The following is a 19,258-nucleotide window of genomic DNA, read 5'->3' as shown; positions in this document are numbered from 1 at the left end:
TGAAGTCCATAATAGTGATAATATTATGTGATCACCGTGTATTGATATTCGTGGTTTCTCAGAGAACTACTGCTTTTAGCCCGGAACGCTTTTAACAATCATAATGCTGGCCGGACAGTTTATGTGGGCGGGCCGTATCTTTATTGTTCCCCAGCGCAGGGCGGGTTGTTGTCGGGGCAACTTATCTGCAAGTACTGTCCATCAAACGTACAGTTGGGGTTTACATTTTATGTTTATACGTGCTCACTCGACATGTCGGACACATGGAGCAGCATACAGAAGCACAAAAAGCAGCTGGATTCTCTGCGAGAGAGACTCCAGCGGCGACGGAAAGACCCCGCGCAACTAGCCACAGGTATAAAACAGGATGGAATGAATGAAATCGTCCGCACCACACATTTTAATGTGTATCTTTAATTTTACTTTACCTTTCATTTATCTCTGGTCCATAGCTCTAATCCCGCAACGGCATTGGAGCTATGGACCAGAGCTACCTTTAATTGATCTGCTGTTGTTCTTTTGTGTGACTTTATCTAATTGAGATATTAACGCATGGTGCATTGTTTCATTGTGTGATTGAGGAAGTTAAGGGGAAAAAAGGCGGTAACAATCAAGTTGATGAATATTGATCAGTCCATATTCCATAAATACCATAATAGCACTTTCAATATGTCATCTCTCTCTCTCTCAGAAGTGGGAAGCAGCATAGAGGGTGCTGGTGCTGCTGCTGTTGTAAGTGACAGCCCAGCACCACCTCTCCAGAGCACCTCAAAGGAGGAGACAGAACGCCCTCCAGATCCTGAACTGGAGAAGAGGGTGCTGGGATATCTGTCAGACCTCAGTCTCTCGCTGCCAACCGACTCTCTTGCCATTACAGATGATCTTAGCGTGAGTCCAATCAGTCCATTCATTTTATATCCAGGCACAGATCTCATATAGATTCAGTATTAGTAGTAAGTCTAGTAACATATTTTTCTTCTGGTTATCTGTAATTCTTTGCCACCTTATTTGTTTGTTGCTTACAGTCTGAATCAGCTGTGAGTCATGACTGCATACAGAGTCTGCTGCTCAAGTTTTCTGCTCAGGAATTGATAGAGGTGCGGCAGCCCATACTAGCCGCCTCCACATGTTCTTCACCTTCCTCATCTACCCTTGTGATATCGGTGGACCACACAAAACTATGGGCCATTTTCGGGACAGGAGCTGGAGCCAAAAGGACCGGGGTAAAGAGGAAAGCAGAGGACCAAATCCACAAGAGAGTCCCCGGCTCCTCCCCGGCTCTACAGAGCCCTTCCTCCCCTCCACACACTTCCTCGATTTCTCTGGCACCGGCGTCTTCCTCACAGCTGTCTAGCTCTTCTGATTGGAAGTCAGCTGGCGGGGCCGATAAGAAAGGAAGAACCAGTAAAAGTCAATCGTCTCATCTGGACATGGAAATCGAAAGTCTCCTGAATCAACAGTCCACCAATGAGCAGAAGAGCAAGCAGGTAGGACAGAGCCAGAGCAAAATGAGGAATTAGATGGACTACGCAGTGTGATTTTATGTTTTATTGCTCCCAGAACAAACTCATATGTCAGATACTTAAGATGCAGAACAGTTACAGTACTTAATTATAAGGATATCATAATAATTGATGTATGGTTTTATGTGTGTAGGTGAGTAGAGAGATCTTGGAGCTACTCAACACCAGCACCGCAAAGGAACAATCCATTGTGGAAAAGTTCCGCTCCACCCGGGCTCAGGTCCAAGAATTCTGCGATCATGGAACCAAAGAGGAATGTTTACGTTCTGCGGAGACACCTCATCCGTGCACTAAGTTACATTTCCGGTCAGTCAGTATGACTCCCACTGTTTGTTGCATTTTATTTATTTTGTCACACATCTGGACCCAGATATTTCAAGGAGCTCAGGGTTGCACATAATCGTGGGCCCGGGAATGTGCTAAATTGAATATAAATTCTCGATTGATTTCACAAATATTTCAGGTCTCATGTTGTCAGTAGTACTTCTATTACAGTTTTATTACATATTTTGTAATGCGTTCTCTGCTCCCCCCACCCATTTTTTTTTCTTGCTCAGGCGAATCATCAATAAGCACACAGATGAGAGCCTTGGTGACTGCTCTTTCCTCAACACTTGCTTCCACATGGACACCTGTAAGTACGTCCACTATGAGATTGACTGCCTGCCAGAGACAGACACAGGTTTTCTGGGACCTCAGGCTGGGGGCACAGAGGTGGGCCTGCATCAAGGAGATGCTGACAGCAACGTGGGAAAGCTGTTTCCATCGCAGGTTAGACTGATAGAGAATTGAGATCACTGCTCTCGCACCAGCAGGTGCATTAACCGTATACCAAATGTCTCAGTTTAGATCCCATTTTTCAGTATGGGTCTCTAAGGCCTGTGTGTTTTTGTGCCCAGTGGATCTGCTGTGACATCCGCTTCCTGGACGTGTCCATCCTGGGGAAGTTTGCCGTGGTGATGGCCGACCCTCCCTGGGACATCCACATGGAGCTGCCCTATGGCACATTGACCGACGATGAGATGAGGAAGCTCACCATTCCCATACTCCAGGATGATGGATTCCTTTTTCTCTGGGTCACTGGAAGGTAGCTTTCAGGAAACTCATAACAGTGTGGCATTATAATACGTTTTCCGGGGTGCCTGGTGGTTCAGTCAGTTCAGGCCTTGACAGAGTCCGTTTTTGCCTTACGGAGGGGTGAGTCAAAAGCACACAAAAAACGCAACGTTATTTAGTCCTTAGATAGTCCCTGCATGAGTTGCATCGCTATTGTAGTCTTGTGTCTGTCTATAATGTGCAATCAATTATTTGTCCACTAGATGGCAGCTATGACAGATTGGATTGTACAAACTGTACTGATACACATGCCGAGTCCCAACTTGTGTTATTCATCCAGTGAACAGTGTTTTTTTTGCAGGGCTATGGAGCTGGGTAGAGAATGTCTCAGTCTCTGGGGGTGAGTTTATTATATTTTCTATTACCCCCCTGTAATCGTGGATCAATAACATTTCATTAGGAATTAATTTATTGTTTTCACTGCTTTCTCACATCTTCTGTGGTCTATCAGCTATGATCGTGTGGATGAGATAATTTGGGTGAAGACCAACCAGCTCCAGAGGATCATCCGCACTGGGAGAACAGGACACTGGCTCAACCATGGGAAGGAGCACTGCTTGGTACGTCTGTCTGCATTATGGGTGTCAGCTTAGGGATGATTGTATAACGGTGCGTCTTGATGAACAGTTAGTTTAGTACTTCTACTTCTATTTTTACGTTGTGGATCTAGCTAGCCATTGGTCTACCTAATCTCTTATCAAACTACTGGAGCATTCAGTGCCAGAGTTTGTATGCAGTAAGCTGCCAGTAAACCAGAAGTAACTCCACTAGAGCTATCCCCGACTAAGAATTGTTATAGACGACTAGGATTGGCCAAATCTTGTCTATAGTCAACTATTAGGCAGCTGCCTGCCTTGCCTCTATTGTAAATATGCCCCTGATTCAAGGGCTTTTGGAGAGAAATTAAACTCCAGTTCAGGGTTGCCAAGTCTGCTTATTTCCCTCGACCTTTGGCTTCTTTTTTCCAGAGTTGCAGGTTCTTTTCCCCGAGTCGCGGGTTGCGGTTTTTTGGGCTTGTTTTAAAAAAAGAATGCAGTGGCTTTGGCTTGTTTTGGGGAAGTGTGATCGATCAGTGAATCACATTGTGTGTGTGTGTGTGTGTGTGTGTGTGTGTGTGTGTGTGTGTGTGTGTGTGTGTGTGTGTGTGTGTGTGTGTGTGTGTGTGTGTGTGTGTGTGTGTGTGTGTGTGTGTGTGTGTGTGTGTGTGTGTGTGTGTGTGTGTGTGTGTGTGTGTGTGTGTGTGTGTGTGTGTGTGTGTGTGTGTGTGTGTGTGTGTGTGTGTAATAGGTCTTCTACATGACTACATCTATTCCAACTAATAAAATAACATTTTCGTGGCACTCAGCATGTCACCCTAGACATAATTTGGCCATTGGGGAAACCCTGGAATAGAGAATCATTCCATTTGGGTTGTGGGGGGTACTTAATGGTACCTGTTTGGTTTCTCCCTATAAATCATGATTTAACCTATATTTTCAAACTATTTGTTAATTAATATAACAAATTAGGCCAATCTCTAAGTCGAATCATGCAAAAAACGTTGACTAAGAGATTGGTAGTCGACTAAGACTCATTCCGATCGTTTAGTTGACTAATAAACTAATCGAGGTCAGCCCTAAACTCCACAAATTGTATTTCACATTTTTTTGTTTTTTTATTGAATTTTTATGTTTTCACATAAAGATGAAACGTAAATGTATACAGATAAAGTGAGACAAACTAGAAAGGTGTAAATTAAAAGCAGAATACAATAAAACAGACAAAAAAATACACAAAGAAAAAAAAAAGGGTGAGAAATATTTAACTTAAATTGTATAATTGATGGAAGTCAATGGGACTGTGATCACGCTGAAACCTTGCCCAAATTACGTAACAATAGGACAGGCTGATCACAGGTAGTCCGAGATCCACATTGGAGCATGCCATTTCTGTGGATCTCGATGATTTCCTACTAGTTTATTTTCTCTCATTCGGCACCCGAATCAGTTTTCATCATGCCTGAAGAGGGGGAGCTGTTGATGATGAGCTGGTTTGAGTTGGTTTATTTTCTTCAGGTGGGCGTGAAAGGTACTCCCCAGGGATTCAACAGGGGACTGGACTGTGATGTCATTGTAGCTGAGGTAAGGACTCTAGCCATATCATGCTCATTGGCTCCGTACTGTTTACGCTCATAGTTTCGGTCACAACAATCTTGTTTTCCATACACTCGCCCCAGGTGCGCTCCACCAGCCACAAGCCAGATGAGATCTATGGGATGATAGAGAGACTGTCACCTGGCACCAGGAAGATTGAGCTGTTTGGCAGACCACACAATGTCCAGCCCAACTGGTATGAGTCCCTGTGTGTTTCTGTTAACCTATATTTTGAGATATTGATTCAGTTCCTACCCATTATGTCTGCTTGGCATCTTGTATTTAAACCACATAATTTGTTTACTTTGGCAATTCGAAAATATCTGATCTGCAAGCTCATACTGACTTGCACAACAGCACCTTATAAGCTTCTAGATCATCTGCAATTGTTTGACAAAGCTGACATTTTCACCTATAATGAGTCTGACATGCACAAAATAGCCACTCCAGGGTGTAAGTGCCTAATAATGTATTCATTCATCGATTGATTTTTCATTAATGTATCCCTCCCACTGTGTTTTCTAGGGTTACCCTTGGTAACCAGCTGGATGGCATTCACCTGTTGGATCCTGATGTTGTGGCGCGCTTCAAGAAGCGCTACCCAGATGGCGTCATCTCCAAACCCAAGAACATGTAGTAAGGTCATCACCAACTGCCACCATTTTGAGAACTCTGTTGCCCATGGCAACCAAGGAGACCGGTGATCAAACTTTGGACAGCCTACTTGTCCTTTTGTTAATTTTTGTAGTAATGACGATTAATGAGGTTTTGTTTTAATCAACATACTTGATAGGCTTCATTGTATCACAATAGTTGGATTGAGTGAATACAATCATTTGAATAAAGGACTGAATTGCTAATGCTCTTCTCAGCTGTGTTTTACAGTTGAAAGCAAAGGAAACATTTTAGCAGATTATGTACCCTTAATTTTGTGTTGAAACTTCAGATCCGTAAACAATAAAACCAAGGAGCCATTTTATTGTACAACATTTGTGTTATTCCTTTGTTATAGACAATAGACATTGGTCTTTAGTATACAAATAGATTTCTAAAGATTCTAAGTTTCTAAATCTGCCCCTTTTCACAGTTCTCTTCTTACATTCATATGGTTTACCATACTCATCAGATGTGACGTGCTGTCATATTATCATATGTTATTGAAATCTACTGTAATGGTTTGTAAAGAAAAAAAGTTAAGAAAACAGAAAATGTAAATATAATGTGAGGTGAAGGAAAAAAGAGAATTGGGCAATGTAAATCTATTTCAGCTATCTCTCTGCCTCCACTGATGGCAAAGTAATGAAAGGCAAAAGCGGTGGCTTCACATTGGTATGCGTGACCTGCAAATCTATGTAGCTCTCATAGGCATCCTGTTTGTAACCGACTTATTTATGAATGCCTTTTATTGAAATGTAATTTATGCATTATCTAGAAGAAAATTAAAATACATTATTTTAATCAAGCTGTCCATTGGGTAACTACTGTATGTATGTAAGATCATAGTGTTTGTTGCAGTATAGTGTTTAATTACATGGGCAATAATGAAATTATTTGCAGCAACATAAGTGCTTACACAGATAAATTCAAACCAGTAACAATAGTAGAAAAAAAGGAAATGTCCAAAAACCAAAGAATGCACCAAAATATAATGCACATGTTGGCAATGAGGCAGTAAACAAGTTTCCAGTTCAACATCCCAACAGTGACCTCCAGTGGGAGCCACATCAGAGGTACATCAGAGCAATGAGACCGGTCTGTTCTCAGGCTCTTCTCGGGGTCGGTGTTGAACGCCACAGCAGGGGAGCTCTTTTCCTTTGATACACTGAGATGTAACCATCTCAAAGGTCTCAGTCTTTCCCCTGCGAGTTCCGTTTGAGGGCGACCAATGACAGCGAGCAACAGTTTGCTTAAGCGAAGCGTCGACATTTGCGAGTTAGTAGAGGAGTGGCGATCGCGCTTTGATGCATTTAGTGTAGGCTACAGCATTGCCAAATCCTTGTCCCTCCAGTCTCTAGACCAGTCTCCAGACCCTGCACCCTGCGGACAGTGCGGGTGTGTGTCACTCCTCAGTAGGTGGCATCCACTGCATTGATGTTGCTGTCCAGCTGATGTCTGAAGGACAGCCGGGCCTTAGTGGAAAAATAGATCTGGGAACCCCGGCTCAGGCTCCCTGGTCCCTCGCCGTCACTGCCCCAGGACGCCGTGGACGATAAGCGTGGCTTCATCTCCTCTATGGGCACTGAGGGTGAGAAGGAATGTAATTTGTTGATTGACCATAATGACATGTTGATTACATTGATTGAATGAAATCTTAAATTCAATCTACACACAATTAATGAATACAAATAAAATGTTTAGAGAGGAAAATAAACAGATGTCGGATGCGGTTGAGATGTGAATTAACAGATTAAATAGGGGGCTTATTTTTCATTGTTTTAGCCCCCTGTGGACAAAAAACAAACACAATTTTTGGTTAATAGTAGTTGTGTTTGTCTCCAGTCTCCACACAGAAAACGCCAAAACGGTGATCTCTGCCCACAGCTGGTTCTTTTTAAAACCTGTAGTTTCCCTCACCTGCCGCCGGGGGGCACTGTCTGCCCTTGCACCGCTCTTTACAGCGCCTGTAGAATGGGAAGCACTGGAGCACCTTCACACCCATGACAGTGGAGTTTCTGGAAGGAGAGAACGCGATTGGAATCTATTAGGTGACACTGAAAATATATAAATATGGGATATTTATCTATTTAGGTGCATGGGCTGCTAAAATAACCCACAATGTGAATGTCAATTATACTGTGTCATGTCTAACGAAAGTCAGACTGAACTTCTTTTTTGTTTAGGTAACCAATAGACACATATTTATTCATGCACTCAGAACTAATGATGTAATTTTGTCTGTATGTGTGCCTGTGCGACAGTGCGCCCTCTGCACGTCTGCCTGTGCTGTGTGTGGTCACTCTTCCAACAGCTCCCGCCTGGCCTAGCCTTATCAAAGTCACAGAACTGGGTGTCTATGCCCACTGACAGCTCCTTATCTTGATTCAGCATAATGGAATTACGAACCAAGAACCAGTCACGCAGTGACAAGGGACAACTCAGTCCAGTGACACAACAGGGCTAATCACACATGACATCAACATGGCTCTGCAGCCATTCAGGCCCAGTCAGTGAAGCCTCATTTATACCTCACCGTACGGCTTTGGGCTTTACGGCTTTAAAGGATCTTACCATCCAAGCACTGTTCATTAATTGAGCTTGGCGTATGGTTAAACAACATTTCAATTATCTGTTTTTATTGTATATATTTTTGTGTGGACCCCAGGAAGACTAGCGACCACTTTGTGGAAGCTAATGGGGATCCGAATAAAGAATATACCAACTACCAACTTGTTGCCATTTCAAGAACTTGCTTGATCCCAGAGTCAAATCTTTCCTGTCTTTGAACTTATTGGTTTAACATGCACAGCCATGCAATCTGGTTGGTATTCTGCCTTAAGGGCATGTATCCAGTACCTGCTCACATTTTTATGGATCTGTGTGTATCAATCTGACAGATCAGATCTAGGCACACACCCATCTGTCTTTTATGTAGGTTAACACCTGTTTATTCTCCTGTGGAACCAGTTCATTTGCCAACCTGTCACACAAACTTGTGGTTTTTCAACGATAGTCCCTCTCTACTTGTGCACCTCTGCATGATAAGATAAGGGCACTGCAGGTTAACGCTGTGTTTGCTTAGAGTCAAACGTGTATGTTCAATCATGTTAGGAAATGGGTCAACTGAAATAGAGTAGAATGGGTAAATGAGTCTTGACAGTTTGTTACTTGGACTGAGAGACAAAAGTAGAATCAGTGGGCTACTGGGCTTTTTATTAGCGGTACATTAAACTATAAGCCCCACACAAACTGGCTAAGAATAGCTCCTCTCATACACCAGTCCACTATATATTCCACTGACCCAATGTCAGCAGTCACAGAAATAGCCTCCTGCTACATGCAGTCATGCTAACCCCATGGGGTAACAACGCAACACGTGCTATGTAACCCCAGTCTCACACGTGCTCCCATCATGAAAAGCCTAAATTAGCTTCTGGGTCATTTTAAGAATGGAGAGATGACACAGTGCTGAATAGCAGGACAGCAGGAGCAGGCGTCCAATTCCAGTGTCATGCACAATTTTCCACAGCACATTAACCAAATTGTTATCATCGTTTGAAAAGCTATTACAGATGCCAATCCATATTTTTTTTTAAGTTTCACCCACTCCACCTGTAAGTCTGTGGTGTGACAGCAAAGTTCAGTTCAGTTCAGTTGATATAAATCAATTATACATCTGGGGCAACCCAGTATCCCCATTTAGTACCCTATAATATAATATATGCACTATGCTAGGGGGGTGTATCCACTGAGCTCAGAGTATCTTATGTCAAGTAGTATTGTGATTGCGACACATGCAGGCCTGCAGTCAGGAGCTAACATGCTCTGACCGAGTTCTCAGTCACTGTTTGTTACTGGGAGGCCTCTGCAGCTCTGCTCTGCGATTTCAGTCTCCCCAACCCACTTAAGATGGTCTGTGCAGCAATTCTGCCCACACAGACATGACAGGTTACAATACGCACGCACACATTGTTTTAAAATTAGCATACTGAGGTCAAGCCCATAACTAGACTTGTATCGAGATACCCCGTACTCTGTATTAGGAGACAAATATCTATCAATCTCAATCATTCTCTCGCTCTCTGACTGATAGGATATAGTCAATATACTCTCTCTGTCTCATCTGTACAATTACAATTTACAATTTAGGCATTTAGCAGACGCTCTTAATCCAGAGCGATTTACATTAAGCAAGAACAAAAAGCATGGGAATACATCACATATATAAACAGCATTTATCAAGAAACATGCGTAAGCTAAGAACGTAACTAGAACATATCTATATATAATGACACTATACATATAAGCTAAACATATATATTATACTATGCTGTACTGTTATTGTGCTGTCTACATGACATGCTATAAGTCTATAGTCTCATCTGTCTCTCGTTCTACCTACTCCCATTCCTTCCCCCACTTCTTCTCAGGTGTGACTGTGAAACTCTATCCCATGTACAGACACAGTGAGTCCATTATGCTGAGGTTGCCGTAAAAGTTCAAACAATCCAAAGCCCACAGCATTGTACACACACACACACACACACACACTAACAACCACATGAAACCTAGCGTCCCTATTCTGGGGCGAACATTTGGTGAAAATAGCTGACCTACAAACTCACAACTCGTCGCTACGTGACACATTATCATGAGCTTGTAGCTGATGTGCTAATTTTGCCAGATTTGGTGTGTAGAGGGGAAAAAGTGCGAACCAAATACAGAGCCCTGGGGGACCCCAGTCAACTCGGTATAGGGAGAAAGACAAATGAGCCATAAAGAGATCAAAAGTAGGCCGTATTCCATGTGTGATGATGATGGAATAGATGTTTAGGGCAAGCAAGGTAAAATTCTTAATTCATCTTTATTTGATTTATTATCTTATCTTCTCCTTTACAATTGGCACCCCTGGCGCTCCTTGAAGGCCACGACCCCCACTTTGCAAACTAGTGGGATAACAAACTTGTAGCATGTGTACAGATCAGTGAGTGCCCATGGTTTTTGCAAAGTACTTTCCATTTCCACAGCAAAAGTCCTTTGTGTATTATTAATAGCGATGAAACAGACTCACATTTTTCCCCTGACTCACAAAAACAATACTGCCAAGCACTAATTGATGTGCCAGCAGCATGCACGTACCGTACAGGGTATGTGTGCACACACACACACACACACACACACACACACACACACACACACACACACACACACACACACACACACACACACACACACACAGTATGAAAGTCCTGGTCAGTGGTGTGGAATTTTGGGCCCAGGTCATTATTAGCTGAGGGGGTCTGGCAGCACATGGCATTCTGGGAGCCCAGAGAGAAAAACATCTCAGAGAGTGTGCATGCGCACGCACGCACACAAACACACACACACACGCACGTGTGCACACGCAAATATGTACACATGTGTGCATGCGTGCACACACAGACGAAATGCCCCACACACACACTAAACACAAACACACAGGCTGCACTGCAGTGCCCAAATTTACCAGTTACCACATTAAGGAGGATATAGAAAATAGGCTGTGGTAAGTGTGTGTGTGTGTGTGTGTGTGTGTGTGTGTGTGTGTGTGTGTGTGTGTGTGTGTGTGTGTGTGTGCGTGCACTGGGGGTGGGGGCTCACTTGGCAGAGTTTGGGTCATGACCTTTTATAAGTGCCGGCCCCTTCCCAGTAGCAAACGCTGGGGGAGAGAGCTTACGTGAGGAACGTGCTGCTACAGCCCCGAACAATAATGAGGTTTTACTCATTCTCTGTTCACAGTCTGACGAGGGATTGTGCAATGCTCAAAATTAACTTTTGTAAAGTGACGCCAAGGAGCTTTTTGTGCTAAAACACATCTGTTTGTGTTTGTGCATGTGTGTGATGCCTAATTTATACTTACTTTCTGAAAATAACATCATTTTCAAGCAAAATTTCAATCAATCGGATTGGTTCGATTTAATAGAGGGATGCACGACTTTACATTCCAGGTGAAGTTGTGCAACACTTTCTATATGTCATCATTTTGCACATGATCCAAAGTTTGCTCTCTCGACAACACAATTTATGCTGCACCCGTTCATGTGCTTATCTTCCTATACAATAGCTGCTGGTCTCAGTTGTTTTATTGTGTATACAATATCACGTCAGACACTATCTATTATAGGAACCTGAATCTGGAATCTGATAAGAGCCTTTCACCAGCACCCTCTTTAGATTGTTTCCACTGAAATAAGCCCTTCCAGGTCCCCAGGGCACTGAATGGTCTTGGGTTCGGTGCGTATAGTATGAAACCTATTGTGCCATGGTCATTCAGTACAAGGCCCTGTACAGTTCTGATACGATCTATGACGCACATAGTGTGTGTGTGTGTGTGTGTGTGTGTGTGTGTGTGTGTGTGTGTGCGCGCACGTGCGTGCAACTTTATTTATATTAATATATTTATATTTTACTCATATACTCAGACTTGATATGTTACAACTTACAATAGACATGTATGCCTGTAATCTCAATGCCATCATTTCACGTGTACAGAATACAGATCCTAACTAAGATAAAGATAAGGCCTTTATTGATGCCGTTCAGTCGCAGCAGTTAAAAAGGAACAAGAATTGATGACATCAATTAATTACCAGCTGCTGCCTTATATCCCATGGCTGAGAGGTCGACTAGACGCAACAAGTGTGTGGTTGCCTAGAGACGAGGCAGCCAATCAGGACGATAGGTTGTCAGTACAGCCAATGAGAAACATTGGTCTCAACTACAGCAAGTGGGCGTGAAAGCACCGCAGAGAGAACATTGACCAGCTGTGCTTACACAGCAGCTGGTAAAAAGTCAAAAGTGAACTGTGTACTGTAAAGTAGACACAGCATGATGCAAAGACATCACAGTCAAAGTAGCACTATTATGTTGGGGATGTTCAACATATAATATTATACCTGTAGAGCCTCAGCAGTACTAGCAAAGCATGGCCCAAACCGCACCAATGATTCACCAGCAACTCCTTACAACATGCAACTACTTGCAACCATTTGCATCCACAATGGCAGTTGCATTGGTGTGGTTGACCTTAAAACTGATTTGTTGCAGGGTGTTGCGACTAGTTAGTTGTTGCAAGGAGTTGCAACTTGCAACTGGTGTTTTTGGGGCTTAAGGGAAAAATCACACCCGTGTGAACTGAGTGGTGCAACTCCCCTCTCCCCCTGCCCCTCTCTCTCTCTCTCTGTGTAATTAGCAGGCAACAGTGCAACACTATCTCGCTCTCTCTGTTTCTGGCACAACAGCGCCACTTTTGCCCCTACTGCTACTCATAGTCACATACGTGAGGACATACTCAGGGACGGACGGACATTACTGTTCCTTGGAGTGGTTGCACCACTCAAAAACAAGTGTGCATACAGTGTCCTGACTCCTGCTTGTTTCCGATTCTGAGCAATTAGTCTACTACTAACTGAGCAAATCAACATGTAATTTGTGACAATATGATGCTTTAGGATTGCATTTATAGTATGTTTACTATGCTTTTAGACGGAGGCTATAGCACGCCTGCATAGGGGAAGGTTGAATGAAAAGCTTGTTCCAGACAGGCTAATCTGGGCTTTCAGTTAGACTACTACACTACACCATCTCTCTCACTCTCGTCCCCTCCCTCCCCACATAATGCAAGCATTGTAAATAATAAAGGCTTGCTATATAGGTTGTTTACTTTACACTGTAGCCTACAATATGCTGTGCTGAGAGGAAAGTTGATTGTAGGCAGCAGGCTACTTTTGGAGTTTAAACATGCATGCACATGTTGCACTGTGATTGAAAAGATTGGAGCAAATTCAATAGTATTAGTAACGTATAGGTTACTAATTGAAAATGGTGGACCCTATTGTAAACAAGTGTAATGCTTTATGGTGTCGTCCACTCACAGTTAACAGTTTTTTGTATTGAGTTGTACTTGAAATGTACTGTAATTCTGCAAACTGTTAATAAATCAATCAATCAATCAATCAAACTTTACTCTAGGACTAGAAGGCTTTTGGTATCTGCAGTCTACTCTGCAGAGTTTACAGAAAGTAAACGGTTTACAGAAACGCAGAACAAGTCAATACAGTAGGTGTGTTGAATACATTTGATAAAACAGCCAAAAGCTAAGCCTCAACACCCCACCCCTTCCACCGCTTAATTGTCTTGACACACCCCTCTACACCAAATAAACAACCGCGCGTAGGCTACACACCATTTCTGATTGAAGTTAATTTAGAATAGAAACTTTAGATAAGATAATTTACAGTTGCAGTTAATTAGCATTTTGTATGCTCTAATAATCTATTAGTTAAGAGGAATTATACATACCTTGGTTAAACAAAATTGGACAATGAGAGTCAGAAAATAACAGCAACTAGCAATGCCAGCGCGTGTTGATGATTTGCAGCAGCGCTATAGAGACTGATTTGCCCAAATTCTAAGCTATCCCCCGTCGCCTCACTCATTAAAATGTATCGCTAGTTTAAAATGTCGCTTTTTGACAGAAGTTCGATTTTGTGGCTCCTCGATCGTCCGTCCTGGTGCGCGGCGCCCGGAGTCCGACTTCTGGATGGTAACATTAAAGGTTTCTGTCTGTGGCGCGCGGAGAGACTGAACTTTAAATAGCTAATCCCCCCCTACGTGCATGGTCACCAGACACGCCTGCCCTGCACTTTCTCCCTCCCTCTCCTCTCCCTCCACTAGACGTCGTTCATTCTCTTCCTCCCCCTATCTGATTCTCTCCTCCTCCCCCTCCTCCCATTCAAGCCGTGGATGGATGGATGGAAGCCAGGGACGATGTTACGATGATGATTGATGAATACAGGATAGGACTGAGACCTACAGAGAGTTAATTTTGTGGTGGTAAACTGCTCACATACTGGGAAGACATGCAGACATGACAAAGGTTTAAATAAGGTGATAAAGAAAGTCGGTCTCCTCTGCTACCCCCCCCCCCCCTCCCTTTTTATAAATCCTCTCTCCTTATGAATATTTGATTAAGTAAGTCTGGAACATTTTTGTGTGTTTGTGCATAGGCTACTGTTGCAAACCTCAGCTTTCTTCCCATGACAAGGTCTTCAGAGCAGCAGAAACATCCCCATCTGCTGTGCCTTATCTAAGACATCCACTCCCCACAGGTTAGTAATACTTGGCTGCTGTGAAAATAAATAAATACTTATAAAATAAGTATACCGGATTGCGGCTTTAGTACGGTCAGTACATCAGGAACCCCAGCATTTGTCACTTGAGGAGATTTCTAGAGATGTGGCTCAAGAGGTAGAGCAGGTCGTCCAATGATCCATGGGTCGGCGGTTCGAATCCCGGCTCCTCCTGGCTACATGTCGAAGTGTCCTTGGGCAAGACACTGAACCCCAAATTGCTCCCGATGTGCTGGTTGGTACCTTGCATGGCTTCCGCCGCAATCGGTGTATGAATGTGTGCGTGAATGGGTGAATGTAATGCACAATCTATGTAAAGCGCCTTGGATAAAGGCGCTATATAAATGCACCATTTACCATTTACCATTTAGTCTTTCACAGTCCTATAGATTAACATGCATTCTGTTTTAAAGTGGATGCACCCTTCTTTCACTGGTGGAGTTGTATAAACATGTATTTTGCAAGAGCGAGTGAAGGAATGACTCATTGACTGTTAGAAAAAAAGTGTATAGTGGAAACTGGATCTTCTCTTTGTCATCCGGCCATCTTAAAAGTAGCAGTAATATCTGCTAACATTTTATAAACAGATGCCAGCCTAATCTTTTAAATGATAGATTAAATACTTGCTGATTACCTGTAACATACTAGCGATGTGACATGACAGTAGTAGTAGTGCACACTGCACACATACTGTACTGTGTGTGTGTGTGTGTGTGTGTGTGTGTGTGTGTGTGTGTGTGTGTGTGTGTGTGTGTGTGTGTGTGTGTGTGTGTGTGTGTGTGTGTGCATGCGGCGCGTGCATGCGTGCGTGCGCAACTGACCCATTAGGTGGTTTATTGATGTTTTTTGCCCATGTTCTTGTTGCCCAGGCTTAAGGCTTATTCAGGGCGTCACTCTTGGCATTGCCATGAGGGATTTGGCCTGGTGGAAATATACCCAGTTCTGGGAGAGAGATCGACTAGAATGCTGGACAGCAGTAGCCCAGGCAACAGTCTGGCTAACAGCAGGCCCTCTTCTAAAGCCGCTCCCACACTGAATAACAGCAAAAGAGGTCTTTGCTTTAGGTCAGTGATTTTCCACATTAAATGCCGATATCCAGTAAGACCTGCATGGTCATACAGGTACATTGGTACAAGCACCGAAATGGTGTGCCATGTTCCACAAGACTATACTAACAACAGCAATGCATTATACACAGATAATAATAGAGATAATACTTGATAAGATAACAAAACAAAACAAAACAAGAAGATTAAAACTTACAGGCAAGACACACTCTAACACCTGTTATTCTTTTTTCCCCTTTTTTATAGCAGTGATGGTAATCAATTAGCATCAGCATCAGTGTAACGGACCCACAGGGATGTTTCCAGGGTCAATATGTGTTTTCTTTGTGGCTTTTATTTTGAATGATTTCCTGCCCAGTGACAAATCAGTTACAATTAAAATGATCAAGTTCACCTGTGACTGAGGACAACGCCCAGGATGTGGTTGCACACTGAAGCTCATAAAACTGTCACTTGCCCACCTCGCTGGTAGAGGAACAGATATTGCCAGATTTGCCACAAGAGAGGAATGGCAAACATGGAGAAGTTTATTTGAGGAAGGGAAGGACGGACGGACGGTCAGACCGCAAAGGAAGGACGGATGGCCCAAACGAGCCCTGGAACAGAACAGTTTTGCACAAGCCACTTTAGCACCGAGCTGGAAAGGGGAAAAAGGTGATACTTTTATTGTTGGTCAATCTTGTATGAGGGATATTGGTATTTAGTCTTATTGTTGTATGTATTGTCTGAGGGTTATTTATTTCTATATTGCATGTTGATGTGATGGATTAAATATCGTATAGTTTTGTGATGTATATTATGCTCATGGATGTTATGGAATATGTATATTATGCCTTTTGATTATGGAATGTTACAGTATATTGATGTAGCCTATGTATGTTATGTCATTTTTCCAGTTTCTACGTTGGGTTCTGAATAAAGAGAAACGTCAAACTCATCAGTCGGCTTTACCCAATTATTATCCAGCCGGTCCGCTACAGTAGAAACTTTACCCAAGGACTGCAACTCTTCACCACTCATCTACACTGGAGCTCAAACTATGCCATCAGGCCTGCAACACATCGGACAGTCAAATGAATCTGGTGAACGGTTACATTAACACAAACACTACAACTGCAGGACAGAACATTACACTGTCAGGAGACGGAACATATATGGACATATTGTATATAAGGGTTCTTGAATTTAATTTCAGTTAATGGTTTACATGCAAAGATTATGGTGTTTTACAGTGAGATTGTAATACAGTGATTTAAGGTCCATATTTGTTTTTGTGTTGCATTTATTTATGGTTATTATATTCAAGGTCTTTATTTTCAGTCACACCCATAGCCTGTTTTTACATTTTATTTGAAATCTAATCCAAAATGGCAGACATTAGCATGATGGTGAATGAGTCAGATGACAATGCAGATCTAGAATTTGTTGAGAATAAGGTAGAGAGGCTTCTATCTATGTATGACCAGTGGAAGGCTATTGCATGGATCACAAAGACAGTTAAAGGCCAACATTGCTGAGAGCGACCCAGGACATGTCCTTGACACTTTGGTTAAGTGTAAGGATATTTCAAAACTCTACTCTGACATCTTTAAACATGGCACCCCAGATGATTATGTGAGAAGAAGAGTAACTGCTTGTAAATTTATATCGAAGGACATTTTTGAAGTTCTTTTTGAAAGAATTGTTGATAATGAATTTGGAACGGGGATGCAGGATTGTTTTTATGAACTGCTTGGCCATGATCCTTTTCACTATCTTTTTGGGACTTCATCACACGTTGGTACCAAGAGTAGCTATCACTCTGCATCTGTGGCAGTAGAGCGTGCCAGGAAGAGGCAGGGGAGGAGTTTATCAGAGCAGATTGAAGATGAACGGAAGGAGCAGATGGAGGAGCAGATTGAAGCTGAACGGAAGGAGCAGTTTGAGCAGGAGCGGGAGCAGCAAAGGAAGCTCCAGGCTGCCGCACAGGAGCGGGAGCAGCAGAGGAAGCTCCAGGCTGCCGCACAGGAGCGGGAGCAGCAGAGAAAGCTCCAGGATGCCGCACAGGAGCGGGAGCAGCAGAGGAAGCTCCAGGCTGCCGCACAGGAGCGGGAGCAGCAGAGGAAGCTCCAGGATGCCGCACAGGAGCGGGAGCAGCAGAGGAAGCTCCAGGCTGCCGCACAGGAGCGGGAGCAGCAGAGGAAGCTCCAGGCTGCCGCACAGGAGCGGGAGCAGCAGAGGAAGCTCCTGGCTGTCAGAGGAGCAACGAAAGGAGATCCACCACTGCCAGACACAACAGCTAGGTCGGGTGCTCCGGATCACAAAGAGGAAAAGGGCATCGAGGAACAGCTGGAGGTGAATGAGGGAGAGGCAGCAGTGAAGCCCAAAGACTCAGCCCAGCAGGGTGCAACGGCCGTAGCCTCAGATCCCAAGAGGCCAGGGGATTCAGTTGGAGCTGGTGTTCTGCAGGTCGGAGGGGCCGAGCCTTATGCCATCCCTCAGAATCAAGTTCAAGCTGAGGGCCGGGCCCCCAAAGCAGTGGCTGCCAAGGAAGACACCCTGACTGCTTTATTAGCGACACGAGCAGCTAGAGGAGCACCACTGCAACAAGGAAGACAACCAGACGAAGAACGGGCATCCCTGCCCAAACAAACCAAAAGGAAACCAGCCAAGGCTGGAAGGTTCAAAGCCCAAGACACTATGCTCATCAGTCAATGCTCATCGGAAGTCAGTGCTGAGCATGTTCTCATTGGAGATGGAGTATTTAAGGTGGGAGGAAAGGTGGGAGACAGACTGCACAGCCCCTTCCTACATATTGTATTTAGAATTTTAAATGAGTATGGGGTCACGTAAATTGACAAAAATCTTTGTGATTATGCCAAGTTTTTAAATCACTATGATTTTGGTGGGAGTGTAACGGACCCACAGGGATGTTTCCAGGGTCAATATGTGTTTTCTTTGTGGCTTTTATTTTGAATGATTTCCTGCCCAGTGACAAATCAGTTACAATTAAAATGATCAAGTTCACCTGTGACTGAGGACAACGCCCAGGATGTGGTTGCACACTGAAGCTCATAAAACTGTCACTTGCCCACCTCGCTGGTAGAGGAACAGATATTGCCAGATTTGCCACAAGAGAGGAATGGCAAACATGGAGAAGTTTATTTGAGGAAGGGAAGGACGGACGGACGGTCAGACCGCAAAGGAAGGACGGATGGCCCAAACGAGCCCTGGAACAGAACAGTTTTGCACAAGCCACTTTAGCACCGAGCTGGAAAGGGGAAAAAGGTGATACTTTTATTGTTGGTCAATCTTGTATGAGGGATATTGGTATTTAGTCTTATTGTTGTATGTATTGTCTGAGGGTTATTTATTTCTATATTGCATGTTGATGTGATGGATTAAATATCGTATAGTTTTGTGATGTATATTATGCTCATGGATGTTATGGAATATGTATATTATGCCTTTTGATTATGGAATGTTACAGTATATTGATGTAGCCTATGTATGTTATGTCATTTTTCCAGTTTCTACGTTGGGTTCTGAATAAAGAGAAACGTCAAACTCATCAGTCGGCTTTACCCAATTATTATCCAGCCGGTCCGCTACAA

General features: G+C 43.4%; 3 protein-coding genes across 5 annotated transcripts; 2 read left to right on the top strand and 1 right to left on the bottom strand.

The window, feature by feature from the left end:
• Window positions 1-109: 109 nt before the first annotated feature.
• On the top strand, window positions 110-5,760 carry mettl3 (methyltransferase like 3). 2 transcript variants are annotated; one of them, XM_079490832.1, is made up of 11 exons: window positions 110-355; window positions 695-888; window positions 1,026-1,487; window positions 1,657-1,829; window positions 2,081-2,294; window positions 2,423-2,610; window positions 2,941-2,979; window positions 3,091-3,199; window positions 4,694-4,759; window positions 4,855-4,967; window positions 5,297-5,760. In XM_079490832.1, the coding sequence occupies exons 1-11, from the start codon at window positions 253-255 to the stop codon at window positions 5,406-5,408; spliced, it is 1,773 nt and encodes a 590-aa protein (XP_079346958.1). In that variant the 5' UTR covers window positions 110-252; the 3' UTR covers window positions 5,409-5,760. The 2 variants fall into 2 exon arrangements, with proteins under 2 accessions (XP_079346958.1, XP_079346957.1); XM_079490831.1 differs by having other exon boundaries at window positions 692-888.
• Window positions 5,732-14,012, bottom strand: LOC306913999 (uncharacterized protein C17orf114). Its single transcript, XM_079490858.1, has 3 exons — window positions 13,769-14,012; window positions 7,346-7,443; window positions 5,732-7,010 (listed from the first exon to the last, which is right to left on the bottom strand). Exons 2-3 carry the CDS (start codon window positions 7,428-7,430, stop codon window positions 6,838-6,840), a joined length of 258 nt encoding a protein of 85 aa, XP_079346984.1. The 5' UTR covers window positions 7,431-7,443; window positions 13,769-14,012; the 3' UTR covers window positions 5,732-6,837.
• Window positions 14,013-15,967: 1,955 nt separating this feature from the next.
• Window positions 15,968-19,250, top strand: LOC306913986 (uncharacterized protein). Of its 2 annotated transcripts, XR_013788626.1 has the most exons (3): window positions 15,968-16,319; window positions 16,562-18,932; window positions 19,175-19,250. XR_013788626.1 is itself a non-coding variant. In XM_079490843.1 (2 exons), exon 2 carries the CDS (start codon window positions 17,124-17,126, stop codon window positions 18,495-18,497), a length of 1,374 nt encoding a protein of 457 aa, XP_079346969.1. In that variant the 5' UTR covers window positions 15,968-16,319; window positions 16,562-17,123; the 3' UTR covers window positions 18,498-19,209. The 2 variants fall into 2 exon arrangements, 1 of the variants encoding a protein (XP_079346969.1); XM_079490843.1 differs by having other exon boundaries at window positions 16,562-19,209.
• The last annotated feature ends 8 nt before the right edge of the window (window positions 19,251-19,258 follow it).

Source organism: Electrona antarctica (genome assembly GCF_951216825.1).
Source record: "Electrona antarctica genome assembly, chromosome: 21".
Classification (NCBI taxonomy): domain Eukaryota; kingdom Metazoa; phylum Chordata; class Actinopteri; order Myctophiformes; family Myctophidae; genus Electrona; species Electrona antarctica.
This window is presented reverse-complemented; position numbering and strand designations above follow the sequence as displayed.